Source organism: Hyperoodon ampullatus (genome assembly GCF_949752795.1).
Source record: "Hyperoodon ampullatus genome assembly, chromosome: 16".
Taxonomy (NCBI): Eukaryota; Metazoa; Chordata; class Mammalia; order Artiodactyla; family Ziphiidae; genus Hyperoodon; species Hyperoodon ampullatus.
Genome location: NC_136929.1, coordinates 57,733,639 through 57,756,815, shown reverse-complemented (window position 1 = coordinate 57,756,815; position 23,177 = coordinate 57,733,639). Strand labels below are relative to the sequence as shown.

Genomic DNA, 23,177 nt, shown 5'->3' with positions numbered 1-23,177 from the left:
ACCCACAGAAGGCTCCCTGAAGTTTCAGCAATTTCTGCTCTTTGAGAAGAGAATCAAGCTAACTAAATTTTTTTTTAAGTTTGGAATTTTGCATTTATTTCAAAACCTTAAAAAAATTATATTCCCCTTTTCTTCAGAATTGACCATACCATTTTAAGCCATTTTTATTTCACTGCAATAGAGTAATTTAAACTAAAATTTTATATAACTTATTCAACATTATTCCTCAAGAAAGATTGAGATGAAAAAGGATGGACAAAGGTGTATATCTATTCAATAGGTTCAACCATATATATTAACTAAAATCTTTACTCAAACATAGTTACTGGAACTAAGTTTGATGTTACCTCTGGTACTCCTAATTTTCGGCATGCTTCCAAAAAGTTTTCCACGTTTCTTCTGCATTTGGCCATGCTAAGTTTAGGCTATAAATGCAAATATTCAGAAATAAAGAATTATTAAGAGAAATACTTGTAATAACAGGTTAAATTTTAAACTTTCTAAATGGCAGAAGTACTACACGTTTATTGGAGAAAAATAATACATAAGCAAACAGAAGACAATAAAAAATTATCCAGAAACATTCACCTATAGAGCTGTTAATATTTTGGATTATATTCCTCTAGACACTGTGTGTGTACACAAAGATATGCATATATATATACATATACACACAGATATGTGTTTATATGTAGAATTTCTGCATACATGTATATATGTATATACACGTGTGCAAGATTTTCTGCACATGTGAATGTATATGTGTGGATTCACACATACACACACACACAGTTTTTATAAGATCATACTGTTGTGTAACCTGCTTTAGTTTACTTAAAAGTACACCATAAACATCACCTTTTCCCATCAGCAAATATATTTCTATATGAAGGGTTAAATTCACCAGGCCAATGACTCTCTTTCTCGCCAAAGCAATTTGGTTCTATTAGAAAGCTGGTGATGCTGCAAGGCGACGAGATTTAGAGACAGGGTGGGGAGCAGCCTTCTAGGTTAGAGTGAGCAACTTGTGCAAACACGGGAGTGGACAGTGAAGGCACGGACTGGAGACGGAAGCGGGTTCTACCGCTACGCCCTGGCTGGGTCTGGTCAATGGGAGCTCAAGATGCTCTGTGAAGAATTTCTGAGAAGTGGACATTTAGAAACATTTCTAGAAAGGAAAACTACAATATAATAACATAAGCTAAAATATTTCACAGTTGTTAAAATGGATATTTATGAAGAGTTTTAATGACCTAGGGAAATACTTAGGTTTTCATAAATTTTAAAAACTACTAAATAGTATATATGAGAGTTCACAATTCAAAAACAACTTATATGTAGGAGGAATGTTAGCAGCATAAAAGCCAAAATGTAAACAGTGGTTGTCTTTGGGTGGGGGGATAGAACATGATATATTTTCCTCCTGCATTTCTCCATTTTCTCCAATCAAGCATTATTCCCATTATATTTTCAATGAAATTTTTTTATTTGAAAAAGATAAAAGGTGACAACCAAAGAATGTAGCATTTTTTCCCTAAAGAATTGATCAAATATACCAATGTGTGTAGATACATGATTCATAGTGTCCTCATACCTTATAACACAATAACTGTATATTTAAATTGGAGGCTGAGGAATCGTACTTTCTTTCTTATAAGTTGGGGAAAAATACTGAATGGGAATCTGGTACACAGCTCAAACAACTTAACAGTAGTTTGGACTTCAAAACCTTTTCATATTCGATTATAGGACAATTTACTGCCCAAACTAAGGCAGATAAAGCAAATTTGAATCAGAAGACAAAGTGTTTTGTTTTGGTTTTTTTTCCTGTGTTTTCTGAGGCAAAAAAGTGGTCAGTCTTTTGAAGGGAAAAATATATTCAACTGTATAGAAAGAAAACTGACAGTTGAAATGCGATCATCAGCTAATTTTTCCTGCTGCCAAGAGAAAAGAAACTAAGAAAAATAATGCCACTACAATGCTTTCCTGGGCGGGGAGTGGGGCTTCACATGAGGCTTTCACTCCACACACTCTTCATATGATATTTTATGAACACTGTGCCTTGAGGTTGGGGGCTCTGGCTTTTGAAAAATCTGCTCATAAACACTAATGATCACAATGGCTTGCATTCACATTTATATCACATGTAGGCCCTCATTTCATCCTCATGGGAGCAGTTCCATGACAGAGAAGAGCCAATCAAGTTAAAGAAAGGTTAAATAACTCCCAAAGTCGTATGGATTATATAGATGTGGAATTGGAATCCAACCCCTACATTCTTAGCCCCTCAACTCTGCTGCTTCATCTAATAGTAAATAGTATGGATAGAGGTTTTCTCTACTTGTCTGAACCCTACGTAGGCTTCAAAGACCAGCTTATCTTTGATTCCCCCTCCCTCATCTGAATGACCATAAAATGACTCCATAGCTCTCTTCTGGATGGTAATATGGTCCATGATTATAGGAAGAGGATGCCAGTGCCTGCTTTATCTCCCCCACATGGAGACGAGGATTTTTAGGGACGAATGGCATCTCACTCAGTCTCTTTCATCTTTCCCCAGTTTCCTTGGTATCTCCAACCTACCCCTGAGCACAGCTAGTGATCAAGGAATTGTTGAATTAATGACCAGCTGACCAACCTCTGGCCTGACAGATTACTAATGATATTTTATACAGAATCCACATCTTTTCAGAGCTATTCTAAAATCCTCAATAATTAATAGAGGAAAGAGTTTCCATTTAGAAGAGAACTCACCAACCAAAAGAAGTTTTCCAAAAAGGCTTCTCACTGTTTAAATAATTCCTTGTGAGGAATGAATCTTTGTGTCTCTACAGTCTTAAAGTTAGCACCCCAAGCATTTCTTTAACGTGTTTTGCTTTATATTTGAAGTAAGTTCCTTTTCTGTCCTTTACATACTTACTCTAAATATTTTCCCCTTTTACAGTGAAAATGTTGCTTCATTCAGAAATGTGATTCCTTTTCTGCTCTTCTAGTTGTTTAGGGCCCAACACAGAGGATTTGAGCAGGGTCCTGGAGATCCCTTCGGTATCTTTAACCAGCAATACTATCCCAAAGGAGTTTGTTTGATGTAAGAGTTAGTTTCCCTTTATATGGTGTTACTTACGACTGCTGGTGAGGGGACATGGATGCTTGCAACGGATCGCGGGCGGATGTGGTTGACTAGATGGCAGAGGACGACGCCATCCATGAGGGCAGCCCCCAGGTCTTCGTGCAAGCTGACCTTGAGTCTCATCTCGATGCTCTGGGAAGGAATCAGAAGGAAGCCAATTGCTCTCAGGCAACTGAGGGTAAAATACAGTTATGGGTATTTATGAATTGAGACTTAAGTTTCATTATGGAGAAGGATAAGAACACGTGGAAAACACTGACATGATTTCAACCTTTTCGAAAGATATTAAAATAAAAATCCCTCTGTAGAAAAACAAATTCAGTTGTGTCTAAAATTTTTAATTAGTTGAATTTTTAAAAGAATGGGCTTCTTGGGACTTCCCTGGTGGTCCAGTGGGAAAGAATCTGCCTTCCAATGCAGGGGACACGGGTTCGATCCCTGGTCAGGGAACTAATATCCTACATGCTGCGGGGCAACTAAGCCCACGCGCCACAACTACCGAGCTCACGCACCTCAACTAGAGAGCCCGAGTGCCACAAACTACAGAGCCCATGTGCTCTGGACCCCACACCACAACTACAGAAGAGAAAACCCACATGCCACAACTAGAGAGAAGCCCATGTGATGCAACAAAAGATCCCACATGCCACAGTGAAGATCCCATGTGCCACAATGAAGACCTGAGACAGTCAAAAACAAAAAATGGACTTCTTAAGTTCAACATTGCCTCAGACTTAGCAATGAAAATAGAAAAACAGAATGAGTTGAACAATAAAAGCCAAATCCATAGTGATCGTTTTGCCATGTGTAAAAATATATCACTATGTTGTACACCTGAAACTAAAATCATATTTTAAGTCAATTATACTTCAATAAAAAATAAATAAAATAAAATAAAATAAACAAAAATAAATTAAAAAACCCAAATCCAACTGGTTCAGACAGACTGCAAGGGGCAGAAAAGGGATTAAGAGATGCTTTTCTCTCAGACCATGCTTTAGTTCAAAAATCAATTTTTCTCCCTTTTTAAAAAATTAAACGCTTTGAGATAATTATAAATTCACATGGAGTTATAAGAAGTAATACAGAGAGATCTCATGTACCCTTTACCCAGTTTCCCTCTAAGGTAACAACCTTCAAAAATATATACTACAACTTCACAACTGGGACACTGGCATTGATAGAACATGGCCATCACTACAAGGCTCTCTCACAATGCTGTTTTACAGCCACCCCCACTTCCCTCCCACCCCCCAGAACCTCTCTGGCCCTACTCCCCGTCTCCTCTCCTTCCAGGACTCCCATGGCATGAATGTGTATCATCTGTTACACGCCCACAGGTCCCTGGGGCTCTCTGGTCATTTATTTTCAGTCTGTCTTCTCTCTGCTACTCAGATTAGGTAATCCCTATTGTTCTTTCTTCCAGTTCACTGATTCTTTCCTCCCTTACCTCCATTCTGCTGTTGAGCCCACCCCCTGGGCTTCTTCTGTGGATAATGTATTCTGCAGTTCTACATTTCCATTGGTCCTTCTTTATGTCTTCTATTTCTCTGCTAAGATTTTTTATTCCTTTGCAGAGGCATTCTATTTTTTTCTTTGTTTCACCTGTGTTCGTAATGGCTTGTGGAAGCATTTCTATCATGAACAGTATAAAATCTTTGTCAGAGGATAACATCTCTGCCACAATAGTGCTGTCATCTGTTGATTATCCTTTCACATTCATTCTGGTTCTTGGTAGAATGAGTGATTTTTAAAAAAAATTAATTTATTAACTTATTTTTGCTGTGTTGGGTCTTCGTTTCTGTGCAAGGGCTTTCTCTAGTTGTGGCAAGCAGGGGCCACTCTTCATCGCGGTGCGCGGGCCTCTCACTATTCTGGCCTCTCTTGCTGCGGAGCACAGGCTCCAGACGTGCAGGCTCAGTAGTTGTGGCTCATGGGCCTAGTTGCTCCGTGGCATGTGGGATCCTCCCAGACCAGGGCTCGAACCCGTGTCCCCTGCATTAGCAGGCAGAATCTCAACCACTGCGCCACCAGGGAAGCCCAAATGAGTGATTTTTTTGGTTGAAACCTGGACATTTCTGGTATTATGAGACTCTGGATTCTATTTAAACTTTCTGTTTTAGCTGGCTTTTTTGGACACTGCTCTGGCAGGGAAAGGGAGACTACCACCTTGTTACTGCTGTGTAAATGCAGATTCCCACTTGCTGTCAGTGACTGGTGTGGGTGTGGAAATCCAGGCTCCCCATGTGGGCTCCACTGTTACCATGGGAGGGGACGGGATCATTCTTAGCTCATGGGAATGAAATTCCTGGCTCCCAACTTGGCCTTCTCTGATACCATCCCAGCAGAGGTTAAAGTTGAGCTGCCTACGCCATCTTTGCAGGCAATGGTAGGGGTGGGACCACGCGTTTTCTGTAGTGTTTAGCTGGAGCAGAGCCTTTAATGTCTAAAAATTTTCTATCTCACTAGGCTGCCCCTTTTCTGGTCCTTTGACTAAAGTAAGCAAGCTTTCATTGGGACTTTTTTTTTTCTTAATTTGTGCCCATTAGCATTTCCGGTTTCTAACTACTTCACCTTCAAGTCTGAGAAAGATAAGGCAAAAAAGAAATCCCACTGGACTCACCACCACTGTCATTCCTAGTCCCAAGAAGCCCAGCTAGTGTGAATTATTCTCTCCACTTTTCAGAGTGATCCTATGCTTATTTTATATATAATCACCAGGGGTTTTAGTTGTACTTAGTGGGATGAATGGGGAAAAGTACATCAACTCCATCTCCTCAGAAGCAGAAGTAGATAGATCAGTTTTTAAAACTTCAAATACAAATTTCTGCTTTACAGCAGAAGCTCCTTGTAAATGGATAACAGCGTAAGAAAGGATGACTTTATTGGGAGATCTGCAATAAGTGAAGCACTTGAAAATCAGTGCATGTAACAGGGTTGCATAATTCTCTTTCAGAACTGTCTTGTATAGACACCTCATTTTTTTCCAAGCATGCTTTCAGTCTCTAATTTTACATCACTAAATTAAAACATAAGCTATCAATATGACCCAGGCTTTAAGATAAAATGATATCACTCTTTGAGAGGCATAGCTCAACTTCTGATCTTATGTTTACATATCTCTGAAAGTTCACCTCCCAAGTTTACGGCACATCCAAATATTCTAGGCAAATGACAGAGGACTGACTTGCCCTCTGCGACTGCTGAGTCAACCACAGTGGCTTAAAGTGGTGGTAAGAGGTTTCTGGGTTTTTTTTCTTTCCTCCTGACTGCGTGCTAAACCGTATATAAAGCATCGTCTGCAACAACAAAGATTCTGACCTACCTTAATTCAGCTTTAATTTTAATTATAGGATTCACTGCTCATTTATAGAACTCATTGCTATCTGAAATTGTGTATTTATTTGTTTCCTTCTTATTTACTCCATCTTCTCAATAGACTACAGGCTTCATGCGAGCAGGGACCTTTTTGTTCTTTTCTCTGTCTATCACCTAGACTATACAGCCTGGCACAGAGAGCCGTCAATAATCATTTGCTAGTGAAAGGAGAAGATGTAGTATAAAATCTACCTCCTCAAGAAGCTTCTTATATTCGTCTAGTTCATGGCTATGGCACTTCTCTTCAAATATAAAGAACTTATGTAGTAATTCATGATGTACTGCCTTTAATAACTAATACCATTGTGTTCTTTGGTGACTGACCCTTGTCCTGCTGTTTGATCTTCCACATATTTACATACGATCCTCCTAACTAGAGACAAAGACCATGAAGGTAGAGAAATACATACACAGTTCCCACTAGGAGCTGTGCTGGGGACAGAAACACAACAAGGAATAAGACAGCCATGGTCCCTGCCATCACCGAGTTTGAAATCTTCCCCGGCACCCAGCACAAGACTTCACCCTTGGTAGGAACTCAAACGGTTTGCCTATTATGACATTCGAAAATTCTGGCCGGTTTGGGGTACGTAGTAAGGATAACTATAAATATCTTTAAATTCATGGCATATTATTAAGTAAATTAATAACAGTGCATTTTTTAAAGCATACAGAACTGAAATAATACCAGCTTTTATACATAGGTATTAAGTATTTCTACTTACATTATCTCATATATTTCTCATAAAATCCCATGGAGGTAGATGGGAACTATTGTTTTTAATACATGAAAGACTCAAATACATGAAAAGACTCAAACTCAGGGATGTTAAGTGACTTGTCCAATATCAAACAGTGAGCTGGCTAGATTTGAAACTAGATATTCAGTCTGCAGTGCTTCAAAGTCTACTTTTTTATTTAAAGATTTTTTTGATGTGGACCATTTTTAAAGTCTTTATTAAATTTGTTACAATATTCCTTCTGTTTTATGTTTTGTTTTTTTGGCCACGAGGCATGTGGGATCTTAGCTCCCCAACCAGGGATTGAACCCACATCCCTTGTATTGGAAGGTGAAGTCTTAACTACTGGACCACCAGGGAAGTCCCCAATGTCTACTTTTTAAAAATACAGAATGCTGCTTCAATTCTGGAAATAATTATTCAGTTATACAATGTTTCCCGGTACCTCTCGGAGCTGTTCCACCAGTTCTTTTTCTTCTCTCATCTGTTCCATTTTCCGCCGAATTGTAAACTGTGGGTCTATAGATTCCAAATTTCTCTGTGGTCTAAGAAACACTGTAACAGAAAAGGAAAAAAGCCTTTATGGAGCACCTAGTACAGGTTGCCGTATAGGGCTGCTCATATTTAAATCAAATAGTTTATTTATCCCAAATAATTCATTCACCACTCACAAAACAATAAATTCTGACTTCACGTGAAAAGCTTGATTCGAATATTCTAGAGAAGATTATGTATTCAATTATTCTGGGTTGTGTGGATGAACCATCAGTTGAATCCAGGAAAGGGCTTGGTCATCCTTGGCACCATTCCAGACCCCTTCTCTCTCATTTTTCCACTGCTTTTATTCCAAGTTTTCATCTACACTCCAGGTTTCACAATCCTTTCATTAAATTTGGATACTTTGTTTCAACTAATAAGACAGAATTGCTTTACAGGTTACAAACAAGCACAGGTTAAGGATTCTGTTGGCTGAGGTTTTTCATCAGCCTGGGTTAGGAACTAAGTGATGATACACACTATCCACTCAGATAAGTATCTGAGTGTGGAGGGAAAAATTCTGCCTTCTATCATGTCACTGACAGCACATCCCAGAAGTCAGCTCTTCAGAGATGACCACAGACTCCTTTTAGAAAAGCTGGCAAGATGGGAGACAGTTTTAAGAGATCATCTCTGGCTGCAGGTCCTTAAAATTACAACCTCCAGAAACAGCGACTCACAGTGGCAACTCTGGAAGGAGTTAAGGCTCTGGCTGCAGAGAAAATGAATGCTCTCAAACTTTGAAGGATGACATCTTTTAAAGCTTAACAGAGAAGGTACAAAATATGCTATGTACGGGCTGAGTGATTATGGCCATTTTTATTAGGATACAAAGCCCAAGGTGAATTTAAACTTTCATCTTTTTCTTCCTTGAGATTCTTATCTTATTAAGACTGTCAACTTTCCATGCACACCAGAGGGGGCAAAGAACAGTTAAGAGCTGTAGTTGGTTCCCCGTGTCCCGTAGATTTTCAGATGGGGGGCGGTGGGGACAAATGAGGGGAGCGCTTCAGACAATGTGGGGCAGAGAACTCCGATTTTAAAAATCAGTACCACGGAGAAGGCTGCACTGCCATACTGCAATTCTAGGGGTTTCAATCACCGTATCTTCAATAATGTAGAATAAGAAGACTATGTAACGTTTATTCTATTCTGCCAAACATTTGCTATGAACCACTTTAAAAGCATTTCAATTTATTTGTTTTTTAATGAAATATGGTTTACAAATATACTTTGAATAAAAACAACTGGAGTCCACCATATAATCAATTATCCCATATTCACCCGACTAATTGAGGTCGTTTTAACCTCAATTTGTATCTTTGAACCAAAACACTTCAATAAGTGTCTTGCACTATACTTCTCACATCTCAGTATTTTCTTTCTGAATCAGATCTCGGATATCTGAATCAGCCCTCTGGTGCTCTACAGAGGACCAGAAAGTTGACACATCTTAAGAAATCCGTGACTTACAGAAGTTAATGGAGCGAGGGAATGATCTATTGTATATGTTAACACCTTCTGGAACCTCAGAGAGAAGTCAGCCTGGAGCCTGGGCTTCTGCCTCAAGCCACCTAAGGAAGTCACAAGCAGAAAGAGCCGAAGTCTTGTCACCAAGACCTACAAAAACCGAACCCCACAGGAAGCGAGACCAATTGTTTCAAAAATAAAGGCAAGGCAGGCAAAGGAAGTAGGGTGGACCGAGCAGCAGGGAGAGATGAGAAGTTCACAGAGCAAAGGGAAATGAGGAAGGATTTGACAAAATAAGAAGCACGGAAGAAACTGGAAATGCATTAAATTTGCCTTTGCACCATATTGAGACCAACCAAAAAATCTACCCATTTAAACATAGTGACCAGAAGAGATATATATTAAAATGTAAAGTCTAGAAATAATCCACACCACCAAAGAAAAAGTCAACCAAATTTACCAAAAAAGTCAAGGAATGTGGACTTAGCTGAGTAATACACACACTGGCCAGCAAGGGGAGCCCCAGAACCGTTTAAACAAATCTAATGTTTTCTTTGGAGGTTTTAATTTCCTTTCCCTTTTTTCTGGGGGAAATCTTATCTAATACTACATGTTTAATATTTTCAGTATGTTTTTACTGGCAGATTTCATTCTGAATACGAAGCTATCAGGAAGTTAAATTAACCGTGAGCTTTTGGCTAACAGCACACTCTTCAAGTATCTATACCCTGTTAGAGCCCTGTGTAAGACACCAAGATAATTCAATGGTATCTGGGTTTTAATTTCCTGGCATTGCTTTTCATCTTAAATTCCCATACGTCTCAAAAAATATAAAATACATGCTTGGGTATTTGCTTTATAAATGTAAGCAGTCAAAAAGTGTTAAAACATATGTGAACCATTATTTTTAAAATGAATACTTCAAATGTACATAAAATTACTGGAAGCATGACTATAATACTAGTTTTCTAAATAGATTAATTATTGTAGAATATATTAGAATTTAAAATGAACTATTTAAACTAATAATAATTCTACAGAGCATGTAAGTTTGTTATGACAGAATAATTTTAATAGGACCATTATGGTAGCTCTGATTGTTTTATCCACAGTTGTTTTTTTTGTTTTCTTTCAAGTCATATTTAAATAATAAATGCAGTGATCAGCCTGGTCAAAACTTCAGGAAATTGATCTATAGAGGAATTATTCTGGTCTTTCTTAATTTCATATCACTGCATTTCGAGAACTCCCCTACTTAATTCAGGGGAATAAAAGTTTAGCTTGTGGCTGCAAGACAATATTAAGAGCCGCCCTGTTAGTAACTGTCTTTCACATCAAATGTCACACTGATTGTGTAAATAAGAAGAAAAAAAGAGGGGCAAGGGAGCAGAGTGAGGGTGTGTGTTAGTGTGTGTGTGTGTACACACACATATGCATGCACAAGGGGTAGGAAGAGACAAGGAAATAGGTGATTTAAGATGCAGGAAAAAAGGAGTCCTGCTTAGCTGTTTAATTAGTGTACAGCAAATATTGATAACATTCAAAGAATGAAAAGGACAATTTGTTCATATTTGCAATTTCTTTAGCTGAAGAGACAAATTTCTAAGCAAAGACTCTGCAGGGAATGGCGACTATGCTTATGCAGAATATCAAATGCATCCTTGCAGGTACACGTCCTAGTCCACTGATTTTTCCGTTATCTCTACCTCCTCCTTCACCCTCCTCCTCATCTTCATCCCTGACCTGGGAGTGGTCTGTCAGCTGTGAATGTACAACATGCTTTATCTGTGTCTCTCATGGCACTCTTCACTTTCTGTCTTACAGGAGAGATCTGCTTTTCCCCATTAGGACTCTGTAAGAGTTTATGTTTGTTTCCAATTTAAACCTCTACCCCTTGCCCCACAAAGCAGTTTGTTAGATGAATAAACAAACAAGTGTTTCAAAAACTCCCTCATTCAAAGATCACATTATATGGAGAATACCTTGTCAGAGATTACCCTACCCTGATAATCAGTCATCTCAATTTTTTTTAACATGAAAAATCTCCTAAAACTTAGTCTCCAGGTCTGAATGCATTAGAGACTGAAATAAAAGTTCCACGAGATCTAGTCTGTCTTTTTCAGATCTGTATCCACAGTAACGAGCATCATGCCTAACACATAGGAGGCACTCAGTAAATATTTAAGGATGTGCATAAGAAACTTTTTCTAAATGTTGTAAAAGTATCTTTCAGTTAAGCAAAGAAAGCTCGCTCCTCTAAAAATTGCCTGAAATGCTACTTATTTAATTTTTAAGTGAAAGGAACTTTGCATAGAAATTATCGGTCTATATTATTAACCTTTGTTATCTAAATTTAACTCTAGATTTCTTCTCTGTGGACACATGAGGTTTTGGAATTTGGCTCTCAACTTCTCCTTTGAAATTAAAAACCTGGACTGGGTGTGATGTTGAAGACATACAAATTCAAGGGCAGCAATATGGTGGCTTTGAAAAAGTATCATGAGCTGTAGATCCAGGTTAATGTGAATCAGAAATCTAATTAGTGCATTCATTTATTCCCTCTGGTGCCCAAAAATGAATTATGTAAAACCTCTGCCCTCAAAATGCTCAGATTTGCTTTCTATGGTCTCAGGCAGTTTATTCAACCCATTGGTTTTCACCTACTTAAACATAACATAAAATCAGTAAGATAATAAGAATAATAATCAGTGCGAAGACTCCATGCTACTCCGAATAAATCAGCACAGGCAGTGTGGGGTATAGGCAGCTATTGTTTATAAAATGCCCAGGTGATTCTAATATGAAGACAGGTTAAGAACCACTGAAACACCTCTCATCTCATAGCTTCAGTTTCATCATTTTTGTAATAGGGAAAATAATACCTAGAAGTTCAAGATTATGGTAAAACAATTCCAGAAAATGTCTGTAAACTGGCCCAAGATACATGTCCATTCATTCACTTTCCAGTGATAGTTTAAAGATCAATTTTAAGTATAAATTAGCACCCACCAATTCACTGCAAATGAAAAAGGGAAAATAATTCAAAGGAAGATAGGAATGATTTTAATTTCAAAATGAAGGGGAAAAGGAAAGAAAGATGCAGAGTAGTAAGAGGGCACAAGAAAAGAAGCAGAAGAGAAGTTATCAAGTTAAGAACAACTTGAAGTGAAGCTGCCGCATCCAGCTCCAGGGGTGGAAAGACATACAGACACACATCCACATCCTTCCCCATCCATTATAGGAGGCAGAACTTTGGGGATTGTGGGAATTCAAACTCCCAAGGACCTTCTAACCAGTTTGCCTTTTTTTATTTCTTTGAAGAATGAGTTTTAGGGAAAATAGGGAACTTGAAATAAGATATATTTGAAACAAAATATTAGAAAGCTGTATTTATTATTTTAAATGTATTTTTCTAAATAAAATTTAAATTTTACTTAAATATTGGAATTTAAATAAAAGGGTAATTTTAACATAAAGACAGTGAACAAGGTATAAAAATGCCAACTTTACCAAAAATAATTAATAAAAATACAAATGAAAGGCAAGCTACATTATGCTGGGTTGAGTTGGTAATATGATGCCACTTATTTACACAGGGTGAGATAGCTGCAGATATTGGATAATGGAGAAAATATGAGGAAACAAAACTGCTGGGGTAATCAGCTTTGAAATGCCATGAGAGGCCACTGAATAGGATCTACTATTCCAGAGGAACCAGTAAGAACAACATAAAAGTAGGCTGTATTCCTCTTCCAACCTTAGCACATATACTTGGGGATACATATATCATTAATTTAAAAAACGTACTGGAAAATGTATTCAAATCAGAAGGCAATATTTAGCACAAAAAGAATGAAGATTCTATTTGAAAGGTCAGATCTGGGAACCTACACAAATATTTGCAAAGATTTCTGTTGCCAGAAAATTAATAGGTAATTAATAGAAAATCATCTCTTGCCCAGGGCATATTGTAGACAAATTGCAAATAGGGGAAAATAACAACTATCCAATATCTGACATGATTAACCCCACGTAGATGAATACTGAAAACAATCCTTTTATTATTTGTGTGTGTGTGTGTGTGTGTGGTACAGCATAATAGCTACACATGAATCCCTGGAATTCTCACTCAAACAAAAACTACCAGAGAAGTACTGCCAGGTTATTTTATTTTCAGAAAGATTTTCACAATGATTATTTTTCTATGGAAATCTTAGGACTTTCAATAAAAAGAACGCCATCTGGCTTAGTAGCTTGCACAAAGAACCCTCAATAAACAGCTGTAGATGAAGGTAGATATGGTGGAGAGGAGATGATCAGAGAGTTAGGAGCCCTGGGTGTGACCCCCACCTCTCCCTCTACGTAACAGCGTGACCCAGCATGACCCACCTTTCTCCTTTTGGTTGGTTCATCTATAAAGATAGAAATCTTACTGCTACGTAAGATGTCTAGATCTTACTCAGCTTAAAAAAAAAAAGTCTTTGGTTTCAGATATCACTCCTAAGGAAATACCAAAACACACATAAATCTTTCATTCTAGGCTCATTTCCTTTAAACAACATCAGATCCATAAATAGCCATGCTTTCTGAAAAACAAAAATGCCTCTCTCTCCTTTTTATTTTTAAGTAAAGGAACAGGTTTATCAAGAAAGTTTCCATTTAGCCTTCCTCAACTTCCAGAATTTAAAATGGGATGGTATAAGAAGGGACTTTGGTTTCCCTGTTGTTGTTGTTTAATCACACTTGTTTTCAGTTAAAATTTTAGGAATCTATGGAATAATGAAATTCCTTTTGTAACTAACCTGTCAAGATATACATTATCCTTCTACATAAAGAAGTCTGGAAAAGCATTTTTTGGTTGAATTTTGACCAGAAATCACAGCAAATGTTTTAAATATACGGTTTCTATTCGTTACATATAACATATTGATACTTAGATTAAAAAAATAAGTATTATCAGAAAATACATCTTCTTATTGTGCTTGCATTGTGGTTTTACCCCACATATCACTTCTCTTCCCTATAAATCATCTCTCTATTTCATTTCACGTTACTTTTATCTCCTGGTATCTTGGAGTAAAATATCTGAAGTAACAGACCAGTATGGAGGTTCAGATATCTGTGGTAAGTATATCTAAATAACTATATTTATTTTATTTTCATCTTTTAGGCTACTTGAGATATTTAGTGGCACGAAATCAAACGATATCCACATGAATCCTAGCTAGGTGTCCGCAATTTTTTATTTGCACATTTGGTTCTCAAGCCAAGTTACCATTCTTAAATATCATGTAGATGCAATTACACTCAAAAGGGCTGAAGGTATCAAAAGTCATAATGTGCAAATAATTTGCAAAAAAAAAAAAAAAGCAAGTGATTTCTCTTCATTTTTAGGAATTTCTCACTTCTAACTATTTTCAGTGCAGTCCTCTTGGATCAGCCACAGTATGTCTTGATTACTTTAAAAATTTCATATGGTAAATAAGCACAGATGATAAAAGATGAAACTCTGAAAGCATTTAGTTCAGAAGCAGGAGCAGCAGAGATTATCCAAATGTACAAACCCCCAATTTTTATAAACAAGCAAACACACCAAAAAAAACCCAAGCAGAAAGGATAGAGAAGAAATTATTGTACAATCCTTCCAAAATTCAGAATATTCAAGATAATTAAATGTAGTTTGATAAACTGCCAGAGAACAATCCACGTGCACTTTTCTGGACTTTCCAGGTTTACTATTATCTCTTATATCAGGCATGCAGGAGAATATACACTCTATCTTCAGCTGCACAGAAATGAATGTTCAGTATATTCATTCATTGGCTTATTAATGAGCACATCGAAGAATAGGTACAAAGCCACCTACCATTGTCACTGTCTCCTTCAGATGGAACACTGTAGCTAGAGTTGTCCCATGTTTGTGCCTGTGTAAGTTTGTTGAAGGAGATAGGAGGAAGAGTGAGGGCTGGGTCTGCAGGAGAGCGAGAGAGCCAGTCCGCGTACAGTTGCACAAGGACCAGGAAAAACCAAAGGGGCAGCAGCATTTCACAAATGGCATAAGGATTGTATGGAAATGAAGCGAATTTCATATTATGGAATTTAATTTCAAATGTACAATATAGGAGAAGAATGAAAGATGGCGCATGGAATAAAAAGAATGATAAAAAACTGAGTGTTAGTACTTATCAATCATATACTTGGCATGCAGTTAACACCGTTAATCGTTAACAGTTCGCAAGCCCACAGACTTAGAGTACTAATGAATCATGTCAGCGGAAAGAAGGAGTACCCATAGATTATGCAGATAAAAAGCAAAAGACCTACCAGATACCTTTTCCAAAGACCTAAATAACTAACAATCTTAGCAAATATGATTCACACAAAAAATTTGTTTACATAGAAAAAGCTTAATATGTATAAATATGTCTATTATTTAGAAATAAATCTATTATAGAATCGGTGTTTACCACTGGTGGATTTTTTTCCCAAGGTAATGTAAAATTTCTCTTTAAAGACATCTGTAAGTCTGCTGGCATGCTTTACTGATAAGTGAATCTAGCCAACTCTGCTCAACCCTTGACACACAGGTATACCTCTCAATACTGTCTTAGATACTGATCAGTATAGAACCTATTTCGGACACTTAGTAGAGTCTTTTTAACAACAAACCTAATTAACCGATAGATGTCAGTCAATTCAAAGCACTTCTAAATTGGTCATTTATGAAATAACATCTCTTTTTTTTTGTACTAATTATCCATATAGTAATTTTTGATGTTTAGGAAATATCTATACAATTTTTATTCAGTCATAAGGCAGGGCCAGTAAAATACAGGGACATGATTCTAGTAATGCATATTTGGATATATACAGTTGTCTTTCTTGGGAGGAAAACACAGAAAAAAAAATTTCTTTTGAAGAAAACTATTAGCCTACTTTAAGAATCTAAGTTTCTATTCCCATTTGCTAATTTGAGCAGTCTGTTTTTATTTTTAACACAGAAATCACATGAATTCATATACTTAACTTTAAAATAAAAATTAAATCACTTTTTAAAGTTCCAAAGCTACTCAATCAAAAATAATTTCTCTCTTTTTTAGTCATGTGATCTTCAATTAAGATTAGTATGTATATTATTTTCTAGAAAATGTGAAAAATACATACTGTAATATTTTAAAGTCACTAAATACAAATTTTTAAATTCCCAATACATGATGCTAGTTTCATAACGTTCCAACATGCCACTTGATGTTCCTGAAGAAAAATCAGCATTACTTACGACAACCAAACTCCACAAAGCTCTCAACAACTGGCACAATTTCCACACTGGTTAGTCAGCATTATAGAAAGGTTGGAAGCTAGGAAAGGAAATTATCTTTGTTTCCTGCTATTCAAAATAAATACTTCATTTATTTTTCACCACCACAAAGAGTCTGAAATGGTTCAACAGTGTGGGTATGAGGTTGGTAAGTTGAGTTTGGACCCCATAAAAAGAATTGAAAAAGTCACGGAGACAATTTTGAAACTAAATTGCAAAGATGCACATTCAAAAGAATATTATTCTTTGGACATTCATTCAACTTTTGATTTGCTCAATTATAAGATTTTTTTACGCGCAGGCTCAGCGGCCATGGCTCACAGGCCTAGCTGCTCCGCGGCATGTGGGATCCTCCCGGACCAGGGCACGAACCCGTGTCCCCTGCATCGGCAGGCGGACTCCCAACCACTGCGCCACCAGGGAAGCCCCTAAGATATTTTTAAATTGTGTAAAAGTGCCTGTAAGGGATAGGAGAAAGTCTGTAGCCCAATATGAAGTCCTCAGTGTATAGAGAACATTCCGGGCAGATCATCACTCAAGGCATGGAAGCCTCCATTCCTCCCAGCACAATCTGAGACCTTGGAAATGGAGGCCCAACACAGATCTGGCTGCATACGCTCAGCTCCATGAATGGTGAGGCCAGCCATTTGAGTCTTATTTCATGCACAATTTGGTTCTCCATAAAACACCTCCTAACCCTTGCCACACCCAAGCATCTTCTCAAATGGCTTTGTCTTACAGCCCATTCAAAATGCCAGGAAGCCATTACACCTGGCCACATGTTACCCATCAATCAACTTTCTCCAAAAACGAAAAAAACATTCCTTTATAAAAGAACCATCTTCGTTTTTTTTCTATGGGTACCCTTTTTCAAAATATGCACATGTATAACTTCAACTGTTGCCAAATGCTTTATTAAAAAACCCAAGAACATATGAGTTTACTACCTTTTGCTTAAAGCGTCTGAGTCCTTTTTTAGCACTTACTGAAAAGCATTAGCAGTGAGTGTATGCAAAAGACTTAAGAATCAAAAATATTAAAACAAAGAAGCACCTAAAAGAAGGTAGATAGTGTTAGAACTTTAAGTACATGGAGAAATCAGAAGAACCAAATTTTTCTATACATAGTCCTTCTTTTTAAAATCAGTAGTTGTTTTGCACATTGCTATAATTTACATTTGTGAATATACTAAGTTAAAATAAAGTAGGTAATATAAGCAGAAATGCTCTTCAAAATGTCTCCTGACCACTCATGTGAGTCTTGGAATGACCACCCTGTCACATGAGTAAATACACAGTCCTTACCAAGGCCCAGAGAGCAAATGAGGTGTGTCTCAGAAAAGAGTCACCAGCCTTAATTCAGCAAGGTACCAGGAACCACCGGGGCAAAGGGGTGGCTATTTTATCAACAGAATATTTCTTTCCCACTTACATGTCCCAACATCTTTTTCTCTTTGCTCTGATTCAAAAGGAGGTAAGATAATCTATTACTGATAACATGGCATTAATAGGTGATTCACGACCACAAGGCTTGAAAATATGGCCTCCCCAAGCTGTAGTGGGGTTCTGATGCCAGGACTCAAACTCACCAGAGTTGACAAGGCTGCTCACACTATAATGTATGCATTTAAAAGGCTAAAGAGAAACTCCTGAGCTGTTCACACGTGCAAGAACACTAAGGTTTCAATTTACCTGATCGAGGCTTCAGGCCAAACAGAGCTGTGCTGGTGTTGGTAGGAGAGATGGCAGGGGAGTTCTCTCTCATCTGTGGTGTTAGAAGGAAAGGACATTTTTTAAAGAACTGGAGCAGAACTATGCACGCTTCTCTATGATCAAGGATTATAATAAAACCACGACCTCCTTGCATTTACTGCTGTGAGGAAGTCCTGACTAAAAAATGATAATTGATGCATCTTCACATTGCTAATGCTTTAAGTGGTAGAATCGACAGAATGTTGTTTTGGGGGAGATCCGTCCAATTGTTCATGTGCTCATTATAAAAACAGTTCATAGTTATGTGGTACTGGCAATCCCTTTCTGCTCCCGAATAGATGCGTGCATTCAGGTGCAGGCACTGACACACACAAGCACTCACTCACATCCACCTCACAGAGGGCACATCTGATAAAGAATTTCATAACACAACGAGATGAGAAAACAGGTTAACACTGAACAGATGTCTCAGCGATAGGGAAACCACACACTGAATCATTTATAGATAACGAGACATTCTAAATGTTGCCTAGATGAGCTATTTTCACTTCGTTTTCTATAAAAACGTTCCCACATTTGGTCTTCAAAATATGTCTTATAAAATGAGTCTTTAATTATGGATAGGGCCAGATCGGGCTATGAGAGCTAATGAGATTCCCTCAGAGATTCTGCAATACAATTAACTCATGAATCATCATGGTCTCAGATTATAGATTTCTGTACAAGATATTCCAATTCAGTCTTCACAAAATACCTCAGCTTTCATTAATTTTCAGGAAACTTACCTCATTGGGAGAATACTCGCTCCCATTACTCTGTAATGTTAGATCATTTTGCACCTTAAGGAAGAAAAAAAATGCATGGTACGTTCCATCAGACTATAAAATTAGTGAGGCAAGAACTGAGTTTTTCTAACTTCCATCATATCCCTGGCACATAGGGACACAATGAATAATACACTGAATTAATTAATTAGTAGTTAAGTAGGCCGTACTTACATTTTCTAAAAACATGCAACTATATTCACAGAAAAATACCACTAAAATATCACACAAACTAAGAAAAGGGATTTCCCAGAGCAAAGAGCTCAGTCCAAAGTACCTGTGAACATCAGCTTTCCTTGCTAGGTTACCAAGCAACCGGCAGGCTCCCACCTGCTGGGGGCATAAGGGTTTTTTATAAATGGTCCAAGGCAGTAGTTCCCAAATACACAGAATCTCATTGGGAGCTTTTTAATAAATATACATACCGGACCTAGGAAAATCCTGTGCTTTCAATTTAACATGTTTGCTTTGTCAACCAATGGGGAAACTCGATAGTTTATTTTACCCAGATTTGCCTTCTTATAAGGTAATCAAGAACCCCACTGAGGGAATTCCCTGGAGGTCCAGTGGTTAGGACTCCACGATTTCACTGCTGAAGGCCCGGGTTTGATCTCTGGTCATGGAACTAAGATTCCCATAAGCCGGGCGGCACAGCCAGAAACAAAAGCATTGATCCACCCTAATAAAAAATTTGGTGATAGCTAATATAAACATCTTCATATATATCACCAAACTAGTATAAATTTAAGATGTCTGTTCCTATTCCTATTGTTGACGAGTGCTATTAAAAAATATTCCCAACTGTGACAAATCCAAGGAATAACCTATTTTTAGAATAAACAGTCATTAATTTCCCTACTCAATTAAATGTCTGAACTGCTAACAAGTAACTTGCAGGTTTGATTCTCTCTGTAAGAAACTCATTCCTCTAATTTTCCCTGTTGTCCCCACAGCATCCTTCCCTACTGGATATTATTTACATATGAGAGTATAATTTGCAATTCTTCCTGAATGGTTGCCAGTGCTACCCAAACTTGATGTGGACAGTCATCTAAAGTGTGTTAAAAGTCAGATAATGTGAGGTGCTGACAATTACAAACCATTTCATAATCTTGGCCTCACCTATCTAACTGGGCACCAGCCTATCCCTCGGTGTTTCTGTCCAGTTCATGCTCTGTGCTGATTCGACCATGGCCAAGCTGCCTTGCTCAGCACAGCCTCCTGGGACCGATCCAAATCCTAGCTGCCCCCCAAATCTAGGTTTATTTCCCTTTCCTTAACCTCTTATCCTTTCCCCAGTCTCACAGAGCACCTAAAACACTCAGGATTATGGACTATCCATATTCTTCTCTAAGTTTTCTCAGTATCTAAGCCTTCTTCCCTCCACAATTTTTAAAATGCCTTAGAAGTGAGGGCAACTTCATCTTCTTCCTATCCCAGTCTTCGACACCCCAAACAAGGCTGAATCCAGCACAAGGACTCAACAAATACTGGCTAACTGATTCAAGACTATGCTAAAGATACTGCTTTCTTCCTAAATGAGACGGAAGAGAGAATATAAAAATAACCAAACCATAAAGGAGGGTCCCACTTAAGTTCCACATAATCATCAGCACTGGCCTTGCTAATCTACCACTTTCTTTTCCTCCTCCTTGTGACTTCTTTTCTCCACCAGAGCCAGCAATTCCCCTCCCTTTTAAAAATCATGCAGACGTATGTCATGGACAGAGACTTGCCCAAAGAAGGAAGACAATGTGTAAGAATTCCTTACACTGAACGTGACTCCTCATTCAACCAAAAAGGGGAAAAAAAATATTAACATTGTAAATCAGACACGGAATGGAGATCTTTATTCCTAGAGGCTTGGTGTCTGCTTGATGCTCCTGAAATCATGCACACAGGAGGGCATCTATTTTACTGGAATCAAAAGTGGGTCTGCAGCAGGATTCTAAGATGGTCTCAAAGGACCTCTTCGCTGACTGATTGTTAATTGCAAGGGGAAAATAGAATACTTAGACGGTGGAGAAATCAGATTCTACCTCGACTGGGTAATCGGATTAATGTCACCAATGAAGCACAGATGTACACAATGTGCCTCCAAATGTGGTACCTGAGAAGAACACAACACCACATCACCTGTGCAGCATCCCAAACAAGAATGCAGGGACTCAATCTAATCATGAAGAAATATGAGGGATTTCTGTCCCACAAAATAAGGGGCAGTTCATTTTACAAAAGGGGGAGCACTATATTCTTCAAAATTTTAAGGTCATAAAAAATCAAAGAAAGGGTCTTCCCCGGTGGCACAGTGGTTGAGGGTCTGCCTGCCGATGCAGGGCACACGGGTTCGTGCCCCGGTCCGGGAAGATCCTACATGCCGTGGAGCGGCTGGGCCTGTGAGCCATGGCCACTGAGCCTGCGCGTCCGGAGCCTGTGCTCCGCAACGGGAGAGGCCACAGCAGTGAGAGGCCCACGTACCGCAAAAAAAAAAAAAAATCAAAGAAAGGTTATGGAAATGTTCCAGAATAAAGCAAACTATAGTTACCTGACAATTATTGCCTCTAGACTGGATCCTACACTGAAGGGGAAAAAGTGCTATGAAAGACATCATTAGATCAACCTAAATATTTGGAATATGGATAGCAGATTAGATGAAAATATTTTATCAATGTAAATTTATGAAGCTGATAACTGAAATGGGGTTATATAGGATAAAATCCCTATTCTTAGGAAAGGTACACTGAAATGTTTAGAGAAAAGGACTATGATGTACAAAACTTTTCCTCCAATTTTCATAAAAAGAACTATGTGTGTGGAGGAAGAGAGAGATACTACGAATGTGTTAAAGTGTTAATCACAGGTAAATCTGGGTGCAAGGTTATAACTTTTTATAACCTTTTGTAGAATCTTGTAATTTTTTAAACCTTTTATAAATTTTAAATTATTTCCAAATAAAAAGCTAAAACTAAAAGTGAGTCTGTACAGAATCAAAAGCAGCATGTCTCTAAAGAAGAGCCTGAGGAAATGCGCCCAGGGCAGCCTTCACATGAGAGGCTTCCTGATGTCCCACTACTGGGTCATTCAGTGATGCCTCCACCTGGGGAAGAGGGAGTACAATGATTCTAAGGACCACAATGATGACAATCACAGAGCAGAGTAACAGTAACAGCTAAGTTAGGTGTCCTGGGTTCCAAGATTGATCCCAATTTATACAAAATAAAGGTGAAGTTAGAGAGGTAGCCCACAGGAACTCATAGTTAGCAAGTCTTTGAGATAGGACCGAAACTTAACATAATTCCAAGTCACTACACTCAACTATGAAACCACGCTCTCTGGGAACATGGGATTTTGGATTACAGTTCTTTTCCTCATTTAACACAGAGACTTAGCTAGTTAAGAGTGTGAAACTGCTTTACTATGGTACGTGTCCAGACACCTCAGGGGACATAAATTGGTTGTACTGAAATTAGCCACCCTAAGCCTATTCAGTAAGAAGGGATAAAACAGGTCATATGTAAACAATGTTTTACTCCCATGTCGCTGGTCAAGCCTATCTCTCTATGCCTGCTTCTTCGGGACCTTCCAGGCTCATCTCTAGTTAATTATGTCAAATCTGCTTTCTTTACAGACACCCAAATTTCACCCTCTGTAGCTGCCTGACCTACCTTTACTCTGTCCCCAAACCGCCCCCTCCACCAGTTTCTCTTTGCTAGAGTCACTTAATCCTCCTACGCATATCCCAAATCACTCATTCTTGTCTCTCAAGTCTTTCCTAGTTTATGTTCATCTGTGGCTGTAAAACTTGCATCAGATGGTCCTACCTCCAGTTTTTGACAGAGGAGGTTTCCGTGTGGGTCTCAGTTGCCAGGGCCTGACTTAAGACCGACCGCCTGACATAAAAAATTTAGAGAACTTAATGGAAACAGCCAACTCTCATCTTTAAGGGGAGGTGAGTATAATAGATAAGCAGGAAAACTAAAGAAGCCAGAACTATAAAAAAAATTGAAAACTAGACCTTGAACAAATTTGAATATTGATCTCACTAATAAATGTTCCACCCCACGATAA

The 23,177-nt window shown here is 38.1% G+C and overlaps 1 protein-coding gene across 3 annotated transcripts in view; it reads right to left on the bottom strand.

Annotated features, from left to right (window-relative positions):
- Window positions 1-23,177, bottom strand: part of LRCH1 (leucine rich repeats and calponin homology domain containing 1) — a gene marked incomplete at both ends in the record, with an annotated part of 189,351 nt that overhangs the window by 15,328 nt on the left and 150,846 nt on the right. For 2 of the 3 annotated variants that reach the window (XM_079722106.1, XM_079722105.1), the window contains 5 exons: window positions 348-425; window positions 3,125-3,262; window positions 7,694-7,803; window positions 18,265-18,337; window positions 19,071-19,124. In XM_079722106.1, the coding sequence (XP_079578232.1) occupies window positions 348-425; window positions 3,125-3,262; window positions 7,694-7,803; window positions 18,265-18,337; window positions 19,071-19,124 (453 nt within the window). Of the gene's footprint in view, window positions 1-347; window positions 426-3,124; window positions 3,263-7,693; window positions 7,804-15,121; window positions 15,227-18,264; window positions 18,338-19,070; window positions 19,125-23,177 lie in introns of all 3 variants that reach the window. The other variant, XM_079722104.1, reaches the window with a different exon arrangement.